Raw genomic sequence first — 23222 nt, forward strand, 5'->3', positions numbered from 1 at the left:
TGTAGCAGGACGTGTAGTTTGAAAGAAGTTTGTGTGCCAAGCAATCTCCTTTTCTCACGAAAAGCAGATTGCTGTTTGATCTTATTTACTTACAACAGTGGTTCCTTAGGTATGAAAAGCTACGAAAACTTGTGCTCAAAGTTATCCGCAATACGGCCAAGTAGCTAACTGAGTTGTATTTTAAACCTTAAAGAACAATAACTTCCTCCAAACTGTAATACGTCACCAACTGGTGCAGAAGCTGATCATTCAAGGAGGCAGCAACCAAAAATCAGGTACCAGTTACGACTTAAAAGTAAAAATCGCAATCAAAAATCAATCTCTCTCTCTCTCTCTCCAAACACATATATAAATATTCATATTATTAAGATAAAAGTATACAGTAAAAAGTAAAGTAAAGTAAAGTAAAATAAAGTAAAAAGTAAATACAGGGAGCGAAAGGCTATTTACAATTTGTACAGAAACCAGATGGCAGTTATAAGAGTCGAGGGGCATGAAAGGGAAGCAGTGGTTGGGAAGGGAGTAAGACAGGGTTGTAGCCTCTCCCCGATGTTATTCAATCTGTATATTGAGCAAGCAGTAAAGGAAACAAAAGAGAAATTCGGAGTGGGTATTAAAATTCATGGAGAAGAAGTAAAAACTTTGAGGTTCGCCGATTACATTGTAATTCTGTCAGAGACAGCGAAGGACTTGGAAGAGCAGTTGAACGGAATGGACAGTGCCTTGAAAGGAGGATATAATATGAACATCAACAAAAGCAAAACGAGGATAATGGAATGTAGTCAAATTAAATCGGGTGATGCTGAGGGGATTAGATTAGGAAATGAGACACTTAAAGTAGTAAAGGAGTTTTGCTATTTAGGGAGTAAAATAACTGATGATGGTCGAAGTAGAGAGGATATAAAATGTAGACTGGCAATGGCAAGGAAATCGTTTCTGAAGAAGAGAAATTTGTTAACATCGAGTATAGATTTAAGTGTCAGGAAGTCGTTTCTGAAAGTATTTGTATGGAGTGTAGCCATGTATGGAAGTGAAACATGGACGATAACCAGTTTGGACAAGAAGAGAATAGAAGCTTTCGAAATGTGGTGCTACAGAAGAATGCTGAAGATAAGGTGGGTAGATCACGTAACTAATGAGGAGGTATTGAATAGGATTGGGGAGAAGAGAAGTTTGTGGCACAACTTGACTAGAAGAAGGGATCGGTTGGTAGGACATGTTTTGAGGCATCAAGGGATCACAAATTTAGCATTGGAGGGCAGCGTGTAGGGTAAAAATCGTAGAGGGAGACCAAGAGATCAATACACTAAGCAGATTCAGAAGGATGTAGGTTGCAGTAGGTACTGGGAGATGAAGAAGCTTGCACAGGATAGAGTAGCATGGAGAGCTGCATCAAACCAGTCTCTGGACTGAAGACCACAACAACAACAAAGATAAAAGTCATTTTATAGTAGTCTCAATGCTAATAACCTGTTCTAAACAGTTCGTGTTGACACGTCTGCGCCACAAGCCTTCTTATCTGTGCTGTGGTAGCTATATGATATGCCACGGATGTCCTTACAATGCGAAGATTCTGGCGGGCGTCCGTACTGTGTGGATGTCCAGAACTTTGTGTACGGGTGTGAGGATGTTCACGTGACCACTGCACAGCTGACGCAGCACGTTCAACTTGGTGGCAGTTCTCTGAAAGGAAAGTACCGCCACTCGGAAGGCCACAATTTGATCCCTTTCACACTCTCTCTGTTAGCTGTAGGAAGCACGAGTGCGTCTCTATTACATGGTCGTCTACTTGCTTCAAACGTTTGCACCACACCGAGCCTTCTAGCTGCGAGCTTTCCCTTTTAAAGAGTAGACGCAGATGGCGCTCTGTAAGCTATGCCACTAAGCTGTCGGTTGGCGGACAGCAATAAAACTACTATCACTACATCTACTAGTCTCCAAGTGGCATATGCTGTCATCGGATCAAAATCGACGTCGTCTTTTCCGGTGTGCTAATTTGTTTCCGGCAGTGTATTTTCCGTAGCTCGATTTCTTCAAAGTAGCACTCCAACATACTGATTTTATGAGCTGATGGAACACAATCTGGATGTCCTTAGTTGTAACGACAATAAAATGTACTCTATGCTGTGGTGACACTGACATAATTATAAAAATAGATTTAAAGCTTACGGTTGTCCCTGACTAACCCATACACGTAATGATGAATGATGATGCATCAGCCTTAAACAACTAACACCCTTGTTGTTGTTGTTGTGGTCTTCAGTCCTGAGACTGGTTTGATGCAGCTCTCCATGCTACTCTATCCTGTGCAAGCTTCTTCATCTCCCAGTACCTACTGCAACCTACATCCTTCTGAATCTGCTTAGTGTATTCATCTCTTGGTCTCCCCCTACGATTTTTACCCTCCACGCTGCCCTCCAATACTAAACTGGTGATCCCTTGATGCCTCCGAACATGTCCTACCAACCGATCCCTTCTTCTGGTCAAGTTGTGCCACAAACTCCTCTTCTCCCCAATCCTGTTCAGTACCTCCTCATTAGTTATGTAATCTACCCATCTAATCTTCAGCATTCTTCTGTAGCACCACATTTCGAAAGCTTCTATTCTCTTCTTGTCCAAACTATTTATCGTCCATGTTTCACTTCCATACATGGCTACACTCCATACAAATACTTTCAGAAAAGACTTCCTGACACTTAAATCTATACTCGATGTTAACAAATTTCTCTTCTTCAGAAACGCTTTCCTTGCCATTCCAGTCTACATTTTATATCCTCTCTACTTCGACCATCATCAGTTATTTTGCTCCCCAAATAGCAAAACTCCTTTACTACTTTAAGTGTCTCATTTCCTAATCTAATACCCTCAACATCACCCGACTTAATTCGACTACATTCCATTATCCTCGTTTTGCTTTTGTTGATGTTCATCTTATATCCTCCCTTCAAGACACCATCCATTCCATTCAACTGCTCTTCCAAGTCCTTTGCTGTCTCTGACAGAATTACAATGTCATCGGCGAACCTCAAAGTTTTTATTTCTTCTCCATGGATTTTAATACCTACTCCGAATTTTTCTTTTGTTTCCTTTACTGCTTGCTCAATATACAGATTGAATAACATCGGGGAGAGGCTACAACCCTGTCTTACTCCCTTCCCAACCAGTGCTTCCCTTTCATGTCCCTCGACTCTTATAACTGCCATCTGGTTTCTGTACAAATTGTAAATAGCCTTTCGCTCCCTGTATTTTACCCCTGCCACCTTCAGAATTTGAAAGAGAGTATTCCAGTCAACATTGTCAAAAGCTTTCTCTAAGTCTACAAATGCTAGAAACGTAGGTTTGCCTTTCCTTAATCTTTCTTCTAAGATAAGTCGTAAGGTCAGTATTGCCTCACGTGTCCCAGTATTTCTACGGAATCCAAACTGATCTTCCCCGAGGTCGGCTTCTACTAATTTTTCCATTCGTCTGTAAAGAATTCGTGTTAGTATTTTGCAGCTGTGGCTTATTAAACTGATTGTTCGGTAATTCTCACATCTGTCAACACCTGCTTTCTTTGGGATTGGAATTATTATATTCTTCTTGAAGTCTGAGGGTATTTCGCCTGTTTCATACATCTTGCTCACCAGATGGTAGAGTTTTGTCAGGACTGGCTCTCCCAAGGCCGTCAGTAGTTCCAATGGAATGTTGTCTACTCCCGGGGCCTTGTTTCGACTCAGGTCTTTCAGTGCTCTGTCAAACTCTTCACGCAGAATCGTATCTCCCATTTCATCTTCATCTACATCCTCTTCCATTTCCATAATATTGTCCTCAAGTACATTGCCCTTGTATAGACCCTCTATATACTCCTTTCACCTTTCTGCTTTCCCTTCTTTGCTTAGAACTGGGTTTCCATCTGAGCTCTTGATGTTCATACAAGTGGTTCTCTTATCTCCAAAGGTCTCTTTAATTTTCCTGTAGGCAGTATCTATCTTACCCCTAGTAAGATAAGCCTCTACATCCTTACATTTGTCCTCTAGCCATCCCTGCTTAGCCATTTTGAATTTCCTGTCGATCTCATTTTTGAGACGTTTGTATTCCTTTTTGCCTGCTTCATTTACTGCATTTTTATATTTTCTCCTTTCATCAATTAAATTCAATATTTCTTCTGTTACCCAAGGATTTCTACTAGCCCTCGTCTTTTTACCTACTTGATCCTCTGCTGCCTTCACTACTTCATCCCTCAAAGCTACCCATTCTTCTTCTACTGTATTTCTTTCCCCCATTCCTGTCAATTGTTCCCTTATGCTCTCCCTGAAACTCTGTACAACCTCTGGTTCTTTCAGTTTATCCAGGTCCCACCTCCTTAAATTCCCACCTTTTTGCAGTTTCTTCAGTTTTAATCTACAGGTCATAACCAATAGATTGTGGTCAGAGTCCACATCTGCCCCTGGAAATGTCTTACAATTTAAAACCTGGTTCCTAAATCTCTGTCTTACCATTATATAATCTATCTGATACCTTTTAGTATCTCCAGGGTTCTTCCATGTATACAACCTTCTATCATGATTCTTAAACCAAGTGTTAGCTATGATTAAATTGTGCTCTGTGCAAAATTCTACCAGGCGGCTTCCTCTTTCATTTCTTAGCCCCAATCCATATTCACCTACTACGTTTCCTTCTCTCCCTTTTCCTACACTCGAATTCCAGTCACCCATAACTATTAAATTTTCGTCTCCCTTCACAATCTGAATAATTTCTTTTATTTCATCATACATTTCTTCAATTTCTTCGTCATCTGCAGAGCTAGTTGGCATATAAACTTGTACTACTGTAGTAGGTGTGGGCTTCGTATCTATCTTGGCCACAATAATGCGTTCACTAAGCTGTTTGTAGTAGGTTACCCGCGTTCCTATTTTCCTATTCATTATTAAACCTACTCCTGCATTACCCCTATTTGACTTTGTGTTTATAACCCTGTAGTCACCTGACCAGAAGTCTTGTTCCTCCTGCCACCGAACTTCACTAATTCCCACTATATCTAACTTTAACCTATCCATTTCCCTTTTCAAATTTTCTAACCTACCTGCCCGATTAAGGGACCTGACATTCCACGCTCCGATCCGTAGAACGCCAGTTTTCTTTCTCCTGATAATGACATCCTCTTGAGTAGTCCCCGCCCGGAGATCCGAATGGGGGACTATTTTACCTCCGGAATATTTTACCCAAGAGGACGCCATCATCATTTAATCATACAGTAAAGCTGCATGCCCTCGGGAAAAATTACGGCCGTAGTTTCCCCTTGCTTTCAGCCGTTCGCAGTACCAGCACAGCAAGGCCGTTTTGGTTATTGTTACAAGGCCAGATCAGTCAATCATCCAGACTGTTGCCCTTGCAACTACTGAAAAGGCTGCTGCCCCTCTTCAGGAACCACACGTTTGTCTGGCCTCTCAACAGATACCCCTCCGTTGTGGTTGTACCTACGGTACGGCTATCTGTATCGATGAGGCACGCAAGCCTCCCCACCAACGGCAAGGTCCATGGTTCATGGGGGGGACTAACACCCTTGTACATCTAAAAATACGATTAATGTTTCCTTTTTCTCTGTAGAACCACGTTCCTCATGTTTTTTCAAGTCATCTACTTTACGCTCCAGCAGACAGTTACATAGCAGTAAATCTCTTATAGTTGGCATTATGCTCAACAACTATGTGAGGACAATACAAAACATCAAACTGGCGGAGAAAATACTTGTTAAAATTCATACCAAACGCCATGGTACAGCACAGACCTATTACTCTTTTGTTACTGCCATCTTCTCTTAGCAAGCGAAGCTAGTTAGAGTAAGTACATTAAATATTATTTGCATTAAGTAGTTGGTGAACTCTATCACACTATAAGCAGAATATCTGGTAGTGATGATCGGGGCCTGTTCGAGACCATTTTTCCACACAAGTACCTTATCATTAGGCGTCTCACTCCCTCCCCCTACCCACCGCTCTCCCTCTTTTCCCTCACGCAATTTCACCCACGTAAATTTTCGCTGCTGTGATACGCACTGTTTTACATGACTTGCACATGGACTGTCTTGGCGCCTGTGTCAACTTGGCGCACCTCACAGCCACTACTAAATGTTGTATGTCCTGTATGTAAGCCTCTGGCGCCACTCTCAACTTTTGTCGCTTGTGCCTTAAACCAGCGCTGCTGACGATACTCTAAATTTTTCAGCCTAGCCTTGGATTTTCATGGGGGTTAAAAAACTGTAATTTTAAGCTGACCACCAGAAAACAGTAGTTAACCATCCTTGATAGAACTGCAGTAAATATTGCATTAAACCTCTTACATTTATAAGCATAGAATGAGATACCATAAATACCTTTAGTCTCTATGTATACCTGAAAAACATGCATACACTACAAATTTCTTAAATGATCCAATAATATATATATATATATATATATATATATATATATATATATATATATATATATATATATATATATATTGTAAACTCTGGTACAGTAAGTGCTGAAGAGGAAACACATTTGTTACATCAATCTTTAGAGTTTTGCAGTAAAAGTTGGGAATAATGAGTACTGATTTAATAATCTGATTGTGTTAGTTACAATCTCATTACAGTCAGAGATTGCGCTGTGACTATGAACAGAAAGTATCTTTCCTTTTAAACTTAATATTGGAGAATCAATTTTAACAAGATTCAGCATCTTCAGGTACCACATAATTGTTTCCGCTATCTAATTTTTACTATAGATCTCTGATGTTGAGGCTGTCTGTGAAGATGGAAGGCAGTCATGCTCAGTCCTGCTGCAAACACGTTCGTGTATAGCTCACTGCATGCATAATAAACAGATCTGTGTCTCCTGCCAGTTCACACTGACATAATGTTCCAGTCTGGTCTAAGACCTGAAACTGTAAATGCAATAGATGCGTCGCGAAAGTATACCATTAACAGCTGCTCTAATATTACACATTCTGAGAAAAGTGATGTTCTTCATTCCATCTATATCCTTACACTGCAGCTATAAAAACTCAAATATTTGACGTATGTAAGAGGATCCTTCCAAAACAGAAATGGCTTTGTATGTCAGGAGGTTGGACAAGCTATGATATCCAAGTGTATTAAGTTGTTTGAGTTTTTTTCTACCAAGGTAATGGAACATGTGATTCTGTTTATGAATAGATGAGGTGATTGGTATACAGGTATGCCCAAAATGTCACAGCATCAAACGAGCTGAAAGCGTTATGACTTGGAAGACAATCGTTGTGCAATAATACAGGGAAATGAATGACTTCAATTTCTTCCATTTTTAACTTGTTGCATAAAATAGTACGTAGAAAGTATTCACTGGAGTAAGACATAAGGAAATATTTTGTTATGTTTTATAATATAGATTGGGATCTTCTGTATTTTGACTTCCTAAGCCTTGGTTCTTCAACACAGCTGTAAACGAAATAAAATGATTTAGTTGGTGGAGCATGACAATGGTTAAAATGTTGCTATCACCTCTTTACTATATCTTCATTTTGTTTTGGTACTGTGAATGACTTGCCCAACTGTATAACAATAACATTAACATGTATTAAACAAATAATTTAGAAAGTTTGTCTATTTGATATGTCGTAAATTACTGATGTGAGCGAACAGACCAATCAAATAAGCATAAGTATTACATGCTACCCAACTCTAAACTGTGTCTTAAGAGAGCAATTACATTTTTATTTCAGTAAGTAAAGAATGTAATTAAGTGATTTATGTCACTTTTTTCCTTCATTCAAAGAATGCTGTAAGTTTAGTGATTGCTATACACTCATGGAAATGAAAATCCAGCTTTATTTAAATTCTTAGTACACAACAGATAGTAAAAAAGTTACATAAGAAATTTTGGTATTCTAAAAGTATTATTTACTACAAATGCACATGGCTGTAACGTCCACAATGGGAGTAATGTGAGATATCAGTTGCTGCCATCAACATTTTAACTCTGGGCAGCACCGTGGGTATGGCAAGTTGGGATTCGGTGTGTCCAATACACATCCAGCCGGAACACCTATACTACCACATCTGCAACAAAATAAAAAATTTTGAAAGAGAATATAATAACCATGATTTAACCACATAAAATATATAAAGCAGTGAATGCTGTAGACCAGCAACTGGAGCTAGAAATGGCAGTGGTGATGTCTTAAAATTAAAAAAATTAAAAGAAAATATTTTTAATTGTCTAGATCACGTACATTACAAAACAATAACGTGTGATGACAAGTATCAGTTGACTGGGCAAGCACTTTCAGCTCTGAGAACAAGCTAAGAACAGAAAACTGCCTTAAGTTTAATTTTACAGACAAAACACGGAACTTATGACAATTTTGAAAGTGAGGAAGTAAATAAGAGTTAACGTACCACTCATTAAAAAATAAATGTCAGCATACAGCGCACTGAAAAACCCTACATCGTATATGTCGTAGGATCTATTTATGAGACTAGAAATGACCGTCAGATAAGCGTTGACTATATATAAATTAACAAAGTTACATCAAAAACGTTGTGTAAAACGTGCCATGTCCATATGTGCGGTACTTTCAATTAAAAACGGAATAACCAGCAACGTAAAACCAACTATTTCAAAACCTTTAGTAACAAGAGAAACTAAACAAAAATTTGTTCTAATCTGACAATGACTACAAAGATAAAAAACGGTAATATACAAAAAGAAACCCACCATGTCTGATTAGATTGCAGTCAATCAAAACGTGTGTCACGTTTTTACAAATCTAACCAGATAATAAACTGAGGTAGCACCAGAGCATGAATACATGTGTTACCCAAAAAGCTCAGTTCTGCCGGTTTTGCACTTGCAAATATTTCTCACTGTGTGGAGTTGCAAACAGAATTCCTGGCATATTTAGTGATAGCTGAACACCTTGAAAGTATCTTTAAGGACCTAGTGATTCTCATACTTGAGTGGCAACACATTTACCCCTAATGGTATTTATACTAAATACTGAGTGGATTTAGCACGAACTATGAAATGCACAAGCACAATACCAGAACTGGAAGCTTTATCCATTATTCTCCTTGGGGTGACTTACGGATGTGTTTTACGCTCCATATCAATGTACTTGTGTCATCAGCCAATGTCACTGGTCTCGAAAAGTCATCCACTATCTTTGGGAAACAATTCACTAGAATGTAGGTCAAGAACAGGAGTGCGCCAAGCATCATACTCTGTGAGGAAACCATTTCAGAGTATCGTCTTTCCGAATAAGTTTTTCTTCTGGAACCTGTTTCTGTTCTGAAGCTATAACCCCATCAATGCAAGGGAAACGTCTTCAAAGCTGTACCATTTTAGTTTCCATACTAGACTCTTATGATGTTCGCAATTGAAGGGTTTGGTAGCATCATTGAAATGCCAACAGGATATATTTTTTTTTCTTTAGTTTAGCTTAGTTTCAAGACAGTTGACGGATATTTGCAGTAAGACGTATACCACTGACAAACTGCCTGCTGGCTTCTGCCTCGGGTTCTTCGGCGGACGTTCGTCACATGATTTTTCTGACGTTTCGCCAGCACGAGGGGATGGCATTGTCAAAGTTTCACCCTCCATCGCTGGAGGTGGACTGGAACAGAGCTCCCGGCCGTAAACTATATGTACCTGGCGCGCCAACGTCCAAGGGCTTCTCCGCAGTAATTTCCGGTGCGGTTCTCCCCTTGCTATCTGCGACGGTCGTTCGCTACACCACAGTAAGCCAGGGTCCGTGTACCTTGAGACTTTCTTCTTTGTCGTTGAAGCTGTTCTCGTGTTTATGTATTTCTATAGCTTCTCTGAACAACGGGTGTATTCGCTCTTCTCTACAGTCAGAACTTCCGTTTCGGCCGATTTTACTGCGTAGTCCGTCTCACACAGCGCGTGTACTGCCATAGCCGATTTCTCCGCCTGACCCAACCTGCAGTGTCACTTATGTTTTGTAATCCTGGTGTTGATCGATCGTCCACTCATACCGACATAAATTTTTCCACATGTGCATGGTATACGCCGTGTTTGCGCAATATACGGCCGATTCTGTCCTCCTTATTCTGATTTGTCACTTCACCGAGTGTTTGGCTCTGCTGTACTTCTAATATAACTTTTGCAATACCCATTGCTCCTCAAAACGCTTTCCAAGTGTTGCGCCTGAAGTGCAGTGGCTCACATATTTGTCTTGCTCACGTTACGAACGTATTCTGGCTCGGTTGGTGATTTGAAAGTTTGTGGAGGTATCTGTCTGTGTGTGTCGGTTTTCGGCGCACGCCGTGTCTCAGGTTTTCACCATCCCTTGTGACCAGCACATCTAGAAATGGCAGTTTTTTGCCCTTTTCAACTTTCATGGTAAATTTTATGTTGGCATGGAGGCTATTCAAATATCTTAGGAAGTCAACGAGCTGTTCTTCACCATGGCTCCACACGACGAAGGTATCATCGAAGTATCTGTACCACATCTTAGATTTACAAGGTACCACATCCAGTGCCTGTGTTTCGAAATGTTGCACGAGGAAGTTGGCCACCACTTGACTAAGATGACTACCCATTGCGGCGTCTTCTGGGTGTTTGCCGAAGTTGATATTCCAGGTGAAATACCTCATGGTGAGACATGCATGAAAGAGCTTTGCGGTATCTTGCGCGAAAGAAAATGAACCGATCAGCTCCAGAGAGTCACTGAGCGGCACTTTCGTAAACAAAGAAACAACACCAAACCTGACCAGCATGTCATTTGGTGCAAGTTTGAATTCCTTCAGCTTCTCAATGAAATGTCCTGAGTCATTTATATATGCGCCAGTCTTCCCCACCTACTGCTGGAACAGAGAGGCCAAGTGTTCTGACAGTTTATACGTCGGTGAGCCGGGAGCGCCAACAATCGATCTTAGCGGAGCATTATTCTTATGGATTCATAGGTAATACATACAGCCGAGGCGGTTGGGCTTCTGTGTTGTGCAGGTTCCTCTGTATGTCCGCCAGGCAGAGAAGACGCCTTGATTAACCGATTCGTATTCCGTATAACACGCTGCGTAGGATTTGAGCTTAGTTTTCGGTACGTCGTCGGATCTAATAGGTCAGGGATCTTCTGCTCATAATCTTCGGTCTTCATTACGACGGTCGAATTTCCCTTATCGGCAGGCAGTACCATGCACTCTTGTCGGCGTTAAGGTTCTTGATAGCTTGTACCTCTTCTTTCTGCCGGTTGCAAGCTGGTGGTTTTGCTCAACCCAGTATTCTGGCTGTTCCAGTGCATATTTCCTCTGCTCTTTCACAAGGAAGGCCCCGAATGGCCGTTTCGGTTTTAGCAATGATGTCCTTGATAGGTACAGTTCTCGGGATGATAGCGAAATTACCTCCTTCTTGAAGGACGGACACTTCCTCTTCGGTCAGTTGTCGTTCAGTGAGGTTGACCACTGTGCTTGATATGTTGGGAATCGCCTTGTCAGTCTGCTGCCGGCATCTTGCAAACTTTTTCTTCTGCTGCTCAGTGCAACGCTCGAGTTCGTTCTGCATGCTCCTGTGGGTGATACTGTCGACTTTGTCCCAGTCGTCTCGATGCATTCTGCTGCATAGTTGATAGAAAATGTCCTCATCCGTTCTTGCCCAGTCTCTCCGTGTTGTATTAATTCGCTCACGGAGAAAAGCTCTTTCCATTCTGTCGTAGATACGATGTGCTTGATCGGTAGTGAATAAGCGCTTACGTTTCAAGAACTTCGGTGTAGCACCTTCCTCCCGGCATCGCGACAGAAAGGCGAGAGAGGACATCAATCGCGCTTCCTTCTTCCGTCATTGGTCAAGGCGTCGGTACAATCTGCAAATTTCTTCCCCGTAGAGGCGTAATACAAAATTGTTAAGGCTTTCATGGCCACTTGTTGACAAACTGCCTGCTGGCTTTTGCCTCGGATTCTTCGGCCGACGTCGCAGATAGCATTATAACCGCACCGGAAATGACCGCTGAGAAGCCCTTGGACATTGGCGTGCCATGTACGTATGGTTTGCGGCCTCGAGCTCGGCTCCTGTCAACCACCAGCAATGGAGAGCGAAACTTTGAAAATGCAAGCCACTTCTTCTTCTTCTTCTTTATCGTTGCCTTGTCCCACGTCACGTAGGGTCGACGTTGCTCTTCTGGATCCTTCTCCTCCATAGTACTCTATCGATTGCTTCTTCCTTCTTCCATCCTTTCCCCCTTAGGTCCCGGATATCTTAACTTTCCACCTCATCTTCGGTCTTCCTCTCCTTCTCGCTCCTTCAATTTTTATATCTTCAACTCTGTTTCCGATATACTCTTCCCCTTTTCTCTGTAAGTGTCCGTACCACCTTAGTCTGCTCTCTTGTATGCCCTTCCTGCCGTCAACCCCCTTCCCTTGTTATAGGGGCGGAGGCTTGCTAGTTTTGGTCCGCCCTGGGTATTTTATTTCCCCAGTACCCACCATATCTGGTGAGCGTTTCCCTATCCGCCACCCGGGGAGGCGCCCGATGGGAGACTAGCAAATCCACAGGGGCTTGAAAATGCCAGCCACTCATGCTGGCGAAACGTGGGAAAAATCATCAGACCAACGTCGGCCGAAGAATCCGAGACAGAAGCTAGCAGGCAGATTCTTAAAAAGCGGCCACGAATGCCTTAACTTTTTTTGCATTTAACACTGTTATTTTTTATTCTTATGAACTAAACTGAACAACAGCGTGGTAATAGTGATACCAGGTTAGCAAGATCCTATTGAGATCTTAGGTCTCCCAAGCATGGAGTGCACAATATGAGAAACGGTATAATAACTCCAAGTGATATTTCATTTACGTTTTCCCTAAGACATTTCTGGCAAATATTGTAGCAATTTGTTTAACAAGACCACTGCTGATTCCTTTCCTTCCTTTCTCCTTTTGTGAAGTTAACCGTAAATTAGGCGCGCTAAACAACAGCCCAGTACTGGTAAGAGATGAATTTGCTTGTACGCCTGAGCGCCGGTGGACAGCCCCAAGATCTCAAAGTGGCCGGCCGGTGTGGCCGAGCGGTTCTAGGCGCTTCAGTCTGGAACCACGCCACGGCTACGGTCGCAGGTTCGAATCCTGCCTCGGGCATGGATGTGTGTGCTGTCCTTAGGCTAGTTAGGTTTCAGTAGTTCTAAGTTCTAGTGGACTGATGACCTCAGATGTTAAGTCCCATAGTGCTCAGAGCCATTTGAACCATTTTTGATCTCGAAGTGCCGCAGCTGGTCGAGAGGCAGTGGCCATTGCTGGCGAGCACAGGCGTGGTGGGCACAAAGGCTTCTTCGGAAATGAGGAAAATCCCGTTTCGACAACGCAACGATCGCTTAGGGGGACCGGCTAATCTCACAGCAATGGTGGGCTGAGACAAATTGAATGATTTCCTCTTACAGCTCTTTGAGAATCTATAACAACTCACAGTCAAATATTAGTGAAAATCTGAACATATCTTCGATCTCAGAAAAAATGAGGCACATCCAATGACACAACAATATTTCAATATCTCTAAAACTACAGAAGCTAACGTTTCACAGCGAATAAACATTTTCACAATGAACTTCCGAATTAACAATTTTAATCGCTTCATGCAATAACAACAAACGATGTCTCAGATGATATCATTGGACGACAGCTATCATCCCTAAAAGCCACTCACCTGGATCTATTTTGTATATTGACTTATGACGTCTTTTATAAGTTTTTTGTTACGCAAATGTTTGTCAGAACATTGTACCCTCCACATTTGCGCAGCAAATGAGACAGCATGAATACCTCACATTTTGTCATACTTGCGAATTTATTTAATGAAATGTGTGTACTATTTTGCCAGTAACTTCACTTAAATCTTGATTGCAGTTAATATTAGAAGAACTGTGCTAATTTAAAAATGGCCTGTCCCGTGTGCAAGTCGACACCACAATTGAACAGAGAACCAAAAGGCATTTGTGTCAAGCACGCCTAACAGTACAGAAGGACAATCTGTTGTCATTTATCGTGAGCACATTTTTACAAGAATAGTGGCTTATTTATTAATGGAGAAAACTTGATTTATAATTACTATAAATTATCTGAGTGTGACAGAATGTTTATGAAAGTCCTTAATTTAAATGTTGCCGTCATGCGTCAGTTTAGTCCGGGAAGTGGTCAGCTTGAATCAAAAGTGACTTCTGGCGTACCCCAAGGTTGTGTTATAGGCCATTTGCTGTTCCTTTTCTGTATAAAAGATTTGGGAGACAAACTGAGCAGCCGTCTTAGGTTGTTCGCAGATGACGCTGTCGTTTATGGACTAGTAAAGTCATCAGAAGATCAAAGCAAATTGCAAAACGAGTTAGAAAAGATTTCTTTATGGTGTGAAAATTTGCAATTGACTTCAAATAGCCGCCCGCGTGGCCGAGCTGTTCTAGGCGCTTCCTTCTGGATCCGCGCGACCGCTACGGTTGGAATCCTGCCTCGGGCATGGATGTGTGTGATTTCCTTAGGTTAGTTAGGTTTAAGTAGTTCTAAGTTCTAGGGGACTGATGACCTCAGATGTTAAGTCCTATAGTGCTCAGAGCCATTTGAACCATTTTTTGATCCTAAATAACGAAAAGCGTGAGGTCATCCACATGAATGCTACAAGGAATCCGTTAAACTTCGGTTACACGATAAATCAGTCACATATAAAGGTCGTAAATTCAACTAAATACCTAGGAATGACAATTACGAACTTAAATTGAAAGGAACACATAGAAAATGTTGTGGGAAAGACTTACCTATGACTGCATTTTATTGGCAGAACACTCAGAAAATGTAACCTGCATAGGGAGAATCGATCACCATGATAAATTAAGGGAAATCAGAGTTCGCTGTACGAGATTGGAATAACAGAGAATTGTGACGGTAGTTCGATAAACCGTCTGCCATTCAATTGAATGTAATTTGCGGAGTATCCTTGTAGATGTATAAATCGTGTCTGTAGAACTGAAGAACGATGTATTTTTGGTGGAGATGGCCTTCAGCCAGTGGCAAATCAGATAGTAGCGGAACACGACGGGGGTCGATTGGAGACCGGGTCTTCTCGAATGAAGAAGTCAAGTTAAGAGATTCTGGATAATTTATGTCGAGGTTTTGAAGAGGACAGACCTGCCTGCGGTAACGTGCCTGATTAGATCAAGGAGGTGTTTGATTCTGGGTGGTGCGCGGCCGCTATAATATTTGTGAAGAGACCTTATATTTCGGGTAATCTGAATGTGCTCCCGACTAACTTCTGCTCGTATCACGAAACCGACCATAGACAGAGTATGAGTAACTATTCTTTGCTTTGCGTGTGTCAATTTGTGAATCCTGAACTTTGAACTGTTTTGAGCTGATGACTATTTCGTATGTTGTGATAACGAAATGGACTTTGTTTTAGCGAGTCTTTCATTACTATTTGCTTTGGGCATTACGCTACCATACTCTTATTGCTATCAACGCAGCTTTACTGGGTATTTCCTCTCTGCATTTCAACTATATATCGTAGGACCACTTCCCTTTTATTTGATGGTTCAAATGGCTCTGAGCACTATGGGACTTAACATCTATGCTCATCAGTCCCCTAGAACTTAGAACTACTTAAACCTAACTAACCTAAGGACAGCACACAACACCAGTCATCACGAGGCAGAGAAAATCCCTGACCCCGCCGGGAACCGAACCCGGGAACCCGGGCGTGGGAAGCGAGAACGCTACCGCACGACCACGAGCTGCGGACCCCTTTTATTTGAGATGTCCTTTCTAGAATAAACATTGTTCAACATAATCAATTACAGACTTCATAACAGAACCTTTGTTATTAAGTTATTCATTTAACTTTTATTTTGCATTTCTGTATATTTCATAAACTTTCAATTCTATCCAATGCATAGATTGTTTGACTGCAGAATCACAGCTACAGTTTATTATTTGCGGCGAATTTTCTGCGGGGCATGAAAGCAGACGTGCGCAGCTCAACTCTATGACTACGTCGAGCTATTCTTTTGAAACAGATCCGAACATAGACCAAGTGCCTCAAGTAGGAGTAACCACAGGTAAAGAGACAACTGGTCTGCTCGTATGGGAGGCTGTTTTGAAGAGCAACTACTCCGCAGTAACCATCAGGTACCTTCACACATTGTTCACATAATACTCAGCCTCTTGTAACTGTGATGTCAAAACTCTTGTTTTGCATTTTAAATGGGTAATAAACCTTGTGCGCTTACTCACACTGATGACCTCATCTCTATAAATTTTCTTCAACAGATTGTGGGTTTATTCCAATGACGTGACATGTTTCCAACTGTGGTACACCAATATTTTAAGAGACCCAAAATCGTACGTTGTTCCAGGTTAATTTTTTTTTTTACTTGGCCATCGAATATTACTTTATGTTCAACTACTGAAACACTAAGTTAGAAAAAGTACTTGAACTTCGTATTAAAAATTGGCGTTGCTAGGAACCCCCTTGGTCATCTGCATGTGGGCGGAACTGGATAAACAGTTTTGTGACAACAGGACTTACCACGTAATTCAGTGACACTTACTATGTTTTGCTACAGTTTAGCAAGCAGCTCTACTCCATCTGTTGTAATTGCACTTGAAATTCAACCCCTGAACATTCACTTCCTATTTCTAATAAAAAATATGACAAAATTTCTAAAATAATCCACTACATAATATATATGGGAACGCTCCTCTGCATTCAACAAATTGTTTGGAAGGTTAGAGCTTTGTTAAGAAACAAGATAAGTTATACAATATGTTGATCTGTAAGGCAGAAAGGATCTGTCACTCACTGTTCCTACTTCATATACCTAACATTTGATGTGTTTGTGGGAAAGAACTTTAGTGGACAGAAAAGGTAAATTAAAAGAAATGTTGATTAGGAATTACCTTCGGGAGGCCAAATGTAAGCATTGATATCCATATAAAAGTACATACACTATCCTAGCCTACGACAATATGGACAACATGCGGTCTGGTATTATTTCATTGAACCACGATGTCACAGAGGTCTCAAAGGCAAGACATAGCTACTGGGCTTAATATTTCAGAAACGTAGTAGCTACCATCCAAGTTATTGGCTATACTTACCAGAAGTGACTGTATTGTATATCCAGTGGTAACACCTACAACCTTATCAATGAAATGCAAATCATCTGTATATTCAGGTTTGATGTTTGTCGCCTTCATGGTGTTGTAGTTTAAATGACCAAGATTCAAATTCTCCCGACATCAACTGGCGTACGTCAACTGCAGTTCGCTATTTTTGTTCTATTTCTGTTGATGCTTATCACACAACATCTTTACAAATTACTAACAGTGATGTTCATTGATATTATAAATCTTTTTCTGTCTCCGACGGACTTACAGTGTCATGTTGAACTCCAATTTTCTTTCCATTTTTATTTCCTTTATTACTTATTGCGTTGTTTCCTTTCTCTTTTTTGAGTCATCAGTCCTCTGACGGGTTGATGCTGTAGGCTACGAATTTCTCTCCTGAACCATTTTCTTCATCTCAGAGTAGCACTTGCAACCTACGCCTTCAATTTATTTGCTGGATGTGCTCCGACCTCTTTCTTCTGCAGCTCCCTCCAGTAACATGGAAGTTATTCGCTAATGTCATGACAAATGCTATCATCCTATTCCTCCTTCATGTCAGTATTTTCCATATGCTTGTTTCTTCGCCGATTCTGCGGGAAACCTCCTCACTTCTTACCTTATCAGTCCAACATTCTTACGTGCATCACGTACCAAACTCTCCCAACTCTCCTGTTCCGGTTTTCTACAGTCCGTGGTTCACTGCTATATAACGTATTGCTCTAAAATACAAGCCGGCTGCTGTGGCGGAGCAGCTCTAGGCGCTTCAGTATGGAACTACGTGACAACTACTGTCGCAGGTTCGAATCCTGCCTCGGGCATGGATGTGTGTGATGTCCTTAGGTTAGTTAGGTTTAAGTAGTTCTAAGTCTAGGAGACTGATGACCTCAGATAGTGCTTAGAGCCGTTTGAACTATTTTTTTTTCTCTAAAGTACATCCTCGGAAAGTTCGTCTTCAAATGAAGACCTAAGTTTGAAACTAGTGAACTTTTTTTGGCCAAGAGTGCCCTCTACGACTGAATTCGTCTGCTTTTTTGTGTCCTCGTTGCTTCGCCGGCCGCGGGTTTATTGCTTCCAAGGAAGCAGAATTCCTCAACTTCGTCTATTTCATGATCTCAAATTCGGATTTCAAATTTGTCTGTGTTCTCGTTTCTGCTATTCCTCATTATTTTCGTCTGTCTGTTACTTTCGTCTTTCTTCGATTTACTCTCAGTCGATATTCTGTACTCATTAGACTGTTCATTCCATTCGACAGCTCCTGTAACTCTTCTTTACCTTCACTGACAATATCAGTGTCATAGCGAATCTTATGATTGATATTCTTTCACACTGAACTTTAATCGCACGCATGAACTTTTCATTTTCTCACTCACTGCTCATATGTATAGATTAAACAGTAGGGGCGAAACATTATATCTCTGTATAAAAATTTTTTTTTAAAGCTGAGCACTCCACTCATGTCTCCCAGTCTTATTGTTCACTCTTGGTTCTTCTATATATTTTATATTGCCCGTCTTTCCCTATAGCTTACTCCAATTTCTCTCATAATTTCAAAATTTTGCACCATTTTACACTGTTGAACGCTTTTTTTCCAGGCCGACAAATCGGAAGAATGTATCTTGATTTTTTTTCCGTCTTGCTTCCAGAATGAAACTCAACGTCAGAACTCCCATTCTAGTGCCTTTACCTCTCCTAAACTCAAACTGACCGTCATCTAACAGAGCCTCAAATTTCTTTCGCATTCTTTTATATACATGGGTATAAGAGCTCTATGCACAGACTAAATTTCAAGGGAGACAGGCTACAACGACTCGACCTCTATGTACAGACTGAATTGCATGGGAGATAGGCTGTAACAATGACTAACTTCCTCTCAGTTACTATCTCCCTTTCATATCCTTCGATTCTTACAAATGCAGTCTGGTTGCTGTACAAGTCGTGGATGACGTTTCGCTCCCTGTATTTGTCCCTGAACGCCTCAGAATTTTAAAGAGAGTTTTCATGTCACAATCGTGCAATGCATTTAGAAATCTAAACAATCTACGTAACATGAAATTGAGTGAGTAATTAACCACTACAACATGCACATTAGTACTCACGAGCTGAAGAGCAGCTGGAAGCCAGTGTCGGTGGTCCCACACGAGATGCGCACGCAGTCTTCTTTGGCGGGAGCGCTTTCACCAGGGGCGAGCACCAGTTGATTCTCTGGGTCGTAGCACTTCCCCGGATGGTCTACAAAGCACGAAAGAAGCTACTTACAAATAGTAAATTACACCGCTTAAAAGGTGTCAGGTAACTACGAGATATTCATATTGTTGGTGCATCAGAGCGAAGTGTACGCCCTACGTTACAGGTAGCGGACAATGACAATCAGTCTGTTTATAGAATAAAAATCCGCTTCAGTAGCGAGTAATTTTTTAAATTTATTCCACGACCGCTTTCTAAGCTTAAAGTTTCGTCTTCAGATGACACAAAATAATTATGGGCACATAAATGTGTTGTGCAGCAGCCAGCGAACACATGACAGTGACCCGGAGACGCGTCTCCTTCGCCATGTCACGACATGACCGTGGTCTACGGAGCGGGATAAAATTGGCCACACAGTGACAGAAAACCAACATCTTATTCATATGACATGTGCACCGGCTTCCCTCTTGCTGACAACCTACGCTGCGGGTTTGGACTATGATTGGTGTTCGACTGGCTAGATTTCTCTTAGCAGTACGACGAACTTGGATTTTATTCGCGGAATTGCTGTATTTCGTAGTGTTGATTACTGACATAACAGCCATCCACAAGTTTGTGTTGTGCGACGAACTTTCAACCAGTACCGTACTTGTAACTACTGTTTCTGTTCAAATAAAGAGGACAGAAGCAACATTATAACATTTGGAGTTCTTTCTGTTTGTATTCGCAACACGTCTGCTATGTTTTGGAAAGCATATAATCTCCTTCTGTCTTCTGGCTGGCGCCTTTTATTGCCCACATGTGGGCAGACTGGCAGCTGCTAAAACCTACGCCACACTTTGGTCCAATATGGCAAGGAACGTATGCAATGGCGTCGAGATACGACAGAATTGTACTACATAATTCTCTGGGACCTTAAGTAGCGCCCACTGTCACCAAACGTGAGGCCCAGGTTCAACACATCATCGCATCATCGCTAAGATGTTGGCCCTTACTGGCGTTTTCTTCGTTATCTGTATTCTATAATTTTTATCAATGAGTAAAAGTTAATTGTAGAGAAAGTGCCGTTGCATTTAATAACTTTGATTATTATCTTCATGAACATAAATTTATTTGTTATCAGCATTCCTAATTGAAATATTGTACTTTGCTTTGCTGGAGAACAATTCTTGTAAAATTGAATTTCAAATTAAAGGCCTAAAAAGATCGCCAAGTTTGGAGGCCAACGTTAGTGGCCTGACTTTTTTTGTATGTAGTTGAAATTTCTGCATGTTAAACAACTCTCTCTCTCTCCCTGTCTCTCTCGCTCTCTATCGCGCTTTCTCAGTTATTGCTGTTCGAACGGTTTGCACGTTTTGATGATGTTGATGTTAGGCTAGGTTTTTATTTCTTAAAAAACTTGCTGAGTTCCCTGCGTTGTTCGGATAAGTATTTATTGTACGCTTCAATTAGTCGATCTTCTCCTCTTCCCCCCCCCCCCCTCTAACCACCTCCTCCACCCACAACTCTCGTCCACGTGCTGCTCCCTCCTCTATCTGCCCTCTCCTCTCTCCCCATTGTCCCCCCACCTGAACAGAAGTTTCCTGGTTCTTACACCGACGGTATTTATTGCCAGATAGTAACATGTGTATTAAGTTTGGTTGAAATCGATCTAAGGGTCTAGGTGGAGCTTTTTACCCCCGCATACTCAGACATCACGTATATTTAACATATTTCACACATACCGCGTGATCAAAAAGTCAGTATAAATTTGAAAACTGAATAAATCACGGAATAATGTAGATAGAGAAGTACAAATTGATACACATGCTTGGAATGACATGGGGTTTTATTAGAGCCAAAAAAATACAAAATTTCAAAAAATGTCCGACAGATGGCGCTTCATCTGATCAGAATAGCAATAATTAGCATACCAAAGTAAGACAAAGCAAAGATGATGTTCTTTACACGAAATGCTCAGTATGTCCACCATCATTCCTCAACAATAGCTGTAATCGAAGAATAATGTTGTGAACAGCACTGTAAAGCACGTCCGGAGTTGTGGTGAGGCATTGGCGTCGGATGTTGTCTTTCAGCATCTCTAGAGATGTCGGTCGATCACGATACACTTGCGACTTCAGCTAACCCCAAAGCCAATAATCGCACGGACTGAGGTCTGTGGACCTGGGAGGCCAAGCAAGACGAAAGTGGCTGCTGAGCACACGATCATCACCAAACGACGCGTCTAGCAATATGGGATGGAGCGCCATCCTGCATAAACATCGTACGTTCCAGCAGGTGTTTATCAGCCAGGCTGGTGATGGTGTGATTCTGTAACATATCGGCGTACCTCTCACCCGTCACGGTAGCAGTTACAAAACCAGAATCACGCATTTCCTCCAAGAAAAAAGGTCCGATAACGGTTGATGTGGTAAATCCAACCCATGCCGTGACTTTTTCGTCGTGCATTGGAGTTTCCATGACAGTTCTATGATTTACGGTAGCCCAAATTCTGCAGTTGTGGGCGCTGACAGACCCTCGGAGCGTGAAATGTGCTTCGTCGGTAGACAACACGTTACTCTACAAATCGTCATCTTCCGCCATCTTTTGAAACGCCCACACCGGAAATGCCCTCCGCTTCACTTAATTGCCAGGTAACAGTTCATGATGCCGATGGATTTTGTACGGATAGCATCGGAGGGTACGCCTCAGTGCCAAGCAAACAGCAGTGTATGGGAAGCCGGTGCGACGTGCGACTGCATAGACAAACCCGCTACAGTCTCCATTTTTTCCTGAACTGTCTCAGCAGCATTACGCCTTGTGCTCGGTCGGCCACTACGGGGTCTATCGTCTAAACAACCCGTGGCTTCGAACTTCGAAATCATTCTCGCCACAGCTGCATTTATCAACGGACCTTTACCCGTTCGAATCCCCTTCCTATGGCGATAGGACCATAACGTTGAACTAGCACATTTTTCATTCTGATAATACAGCTTAACTAAAAGCGCCTTTTCAGGTAGCGTCAACATGCTGCGACTGCTTGCGCATCTGATTCTCTCTCTCATTACAGCTCCTTTTATACACGATTGTCATGCGCAGTCACTGACGTTTTACTCTTCAGCGCCATCTGTCGGACATTTTGTGAACTTTTTTTTGTTCTAATAAAACCCCATGTCATTCCAAGCATGTGTACCAATTTTTACCTCTCTATATACATTATTCCGTGGTTTATAAAGTTTTCAAATTTATACTGACTTTTTGATCATCCGGCATTTGTAGACGTCTTTCACCCCGCAGTTCCATTTTCACACAGCTCCTGAACTATGTGTCGTACAATGATACAGTTCGCAAGTTAATTTAGTGGCCTATGTGAATACTGTCAGCAAAGTGTGTTGCAAATCGAATTTATAATAAAGAACTAATGAAAGGTCTTGCCTAATGCGTCTGTTTTAGGCATAAAAAAAGGTATTGAGACGGCGTCAGAGAGAAAACGTCTCTTAAAGGTTTTAACTTATATGTAAATTTGGTTAGAAGTCACTAAGTGCTCTTATTCGAAAATACTGTTTGGATATACTCTGTTTTCGCGTCGTGAGGTGCGCTCCTTTCTCAACTACCCTTTTGAGAGTTAGGTACTTCTTAGCGCCACAGTGGTTCTTTCCATACAATAAGTGATACGTGTACCAAGTTTTCTGAAACCGATCCAGTAGTTTAGGAGGAGTTGTGTAACATACATACACACACACATATATTTTTATACACGGTCCAGTCATGCTAATGAGACCACCGCTTACATTCGACGTAAGCCATGGAAAGGGGGGGGGGAGGGGGGGATAATGTAGCCGTTGTCGTCATACGGAAATGGAGCGATTTATCTGGCATCCAAAAACGACATTATCATTAACTTTCAGGTCAATGTGGTAATATTTTCGAAACGGCTAAGTTTGTAAACTGTTTTCATGCCGCCGT

General features: G+C 41.5%; 1 protein-coding gene across 1 annotated transcript in view; it reads right to left on the minus strand.

Annotated features, from left to right (window-relative positions):
* Positions 1–7810: 7810 nt before the first annotated feature.
* The window catches only part of LOC126195035 (U-scoloptoxin(16)-Er8a-like), a 59809-nt gene continuing 44397 nt past the window's right edge, over positions 7811–23222 (minus strand). The window contains exons 2-3 of the mRNA XM_049933478.1: positions 19190–19322; positions 7811–8059 (exon numbers count right to left, since the gene is read on the minus strand). Of these exons, the coding sequence (XP_049789435.1) occupies positions 7966–8059; positions 19190–19322 (227 nt within the window). The 3' untranslated portion in view covers positions 7811–7965. The remainder of the gene's footprint in view (positions 8060–19189; positions 19323–23222) is intronic.

The sequence above is a fragment of the Schistocerca nitens genome, chromosome 7 (genome assembly GCF_023898315.1).
Source record: "Schistocerca nitens isolate TAMUIC-IGC-003100 chromosome 7, iqSchNite1.1, whole genome shotgun sequence".
In the NCBI taxonomy this organism is placed as follows: Eukaryota; Metazoa; Arthropoda; class Insecta; order Orthoptera; family Acrididae; genus Schistocerca; species Schistocerca nitens.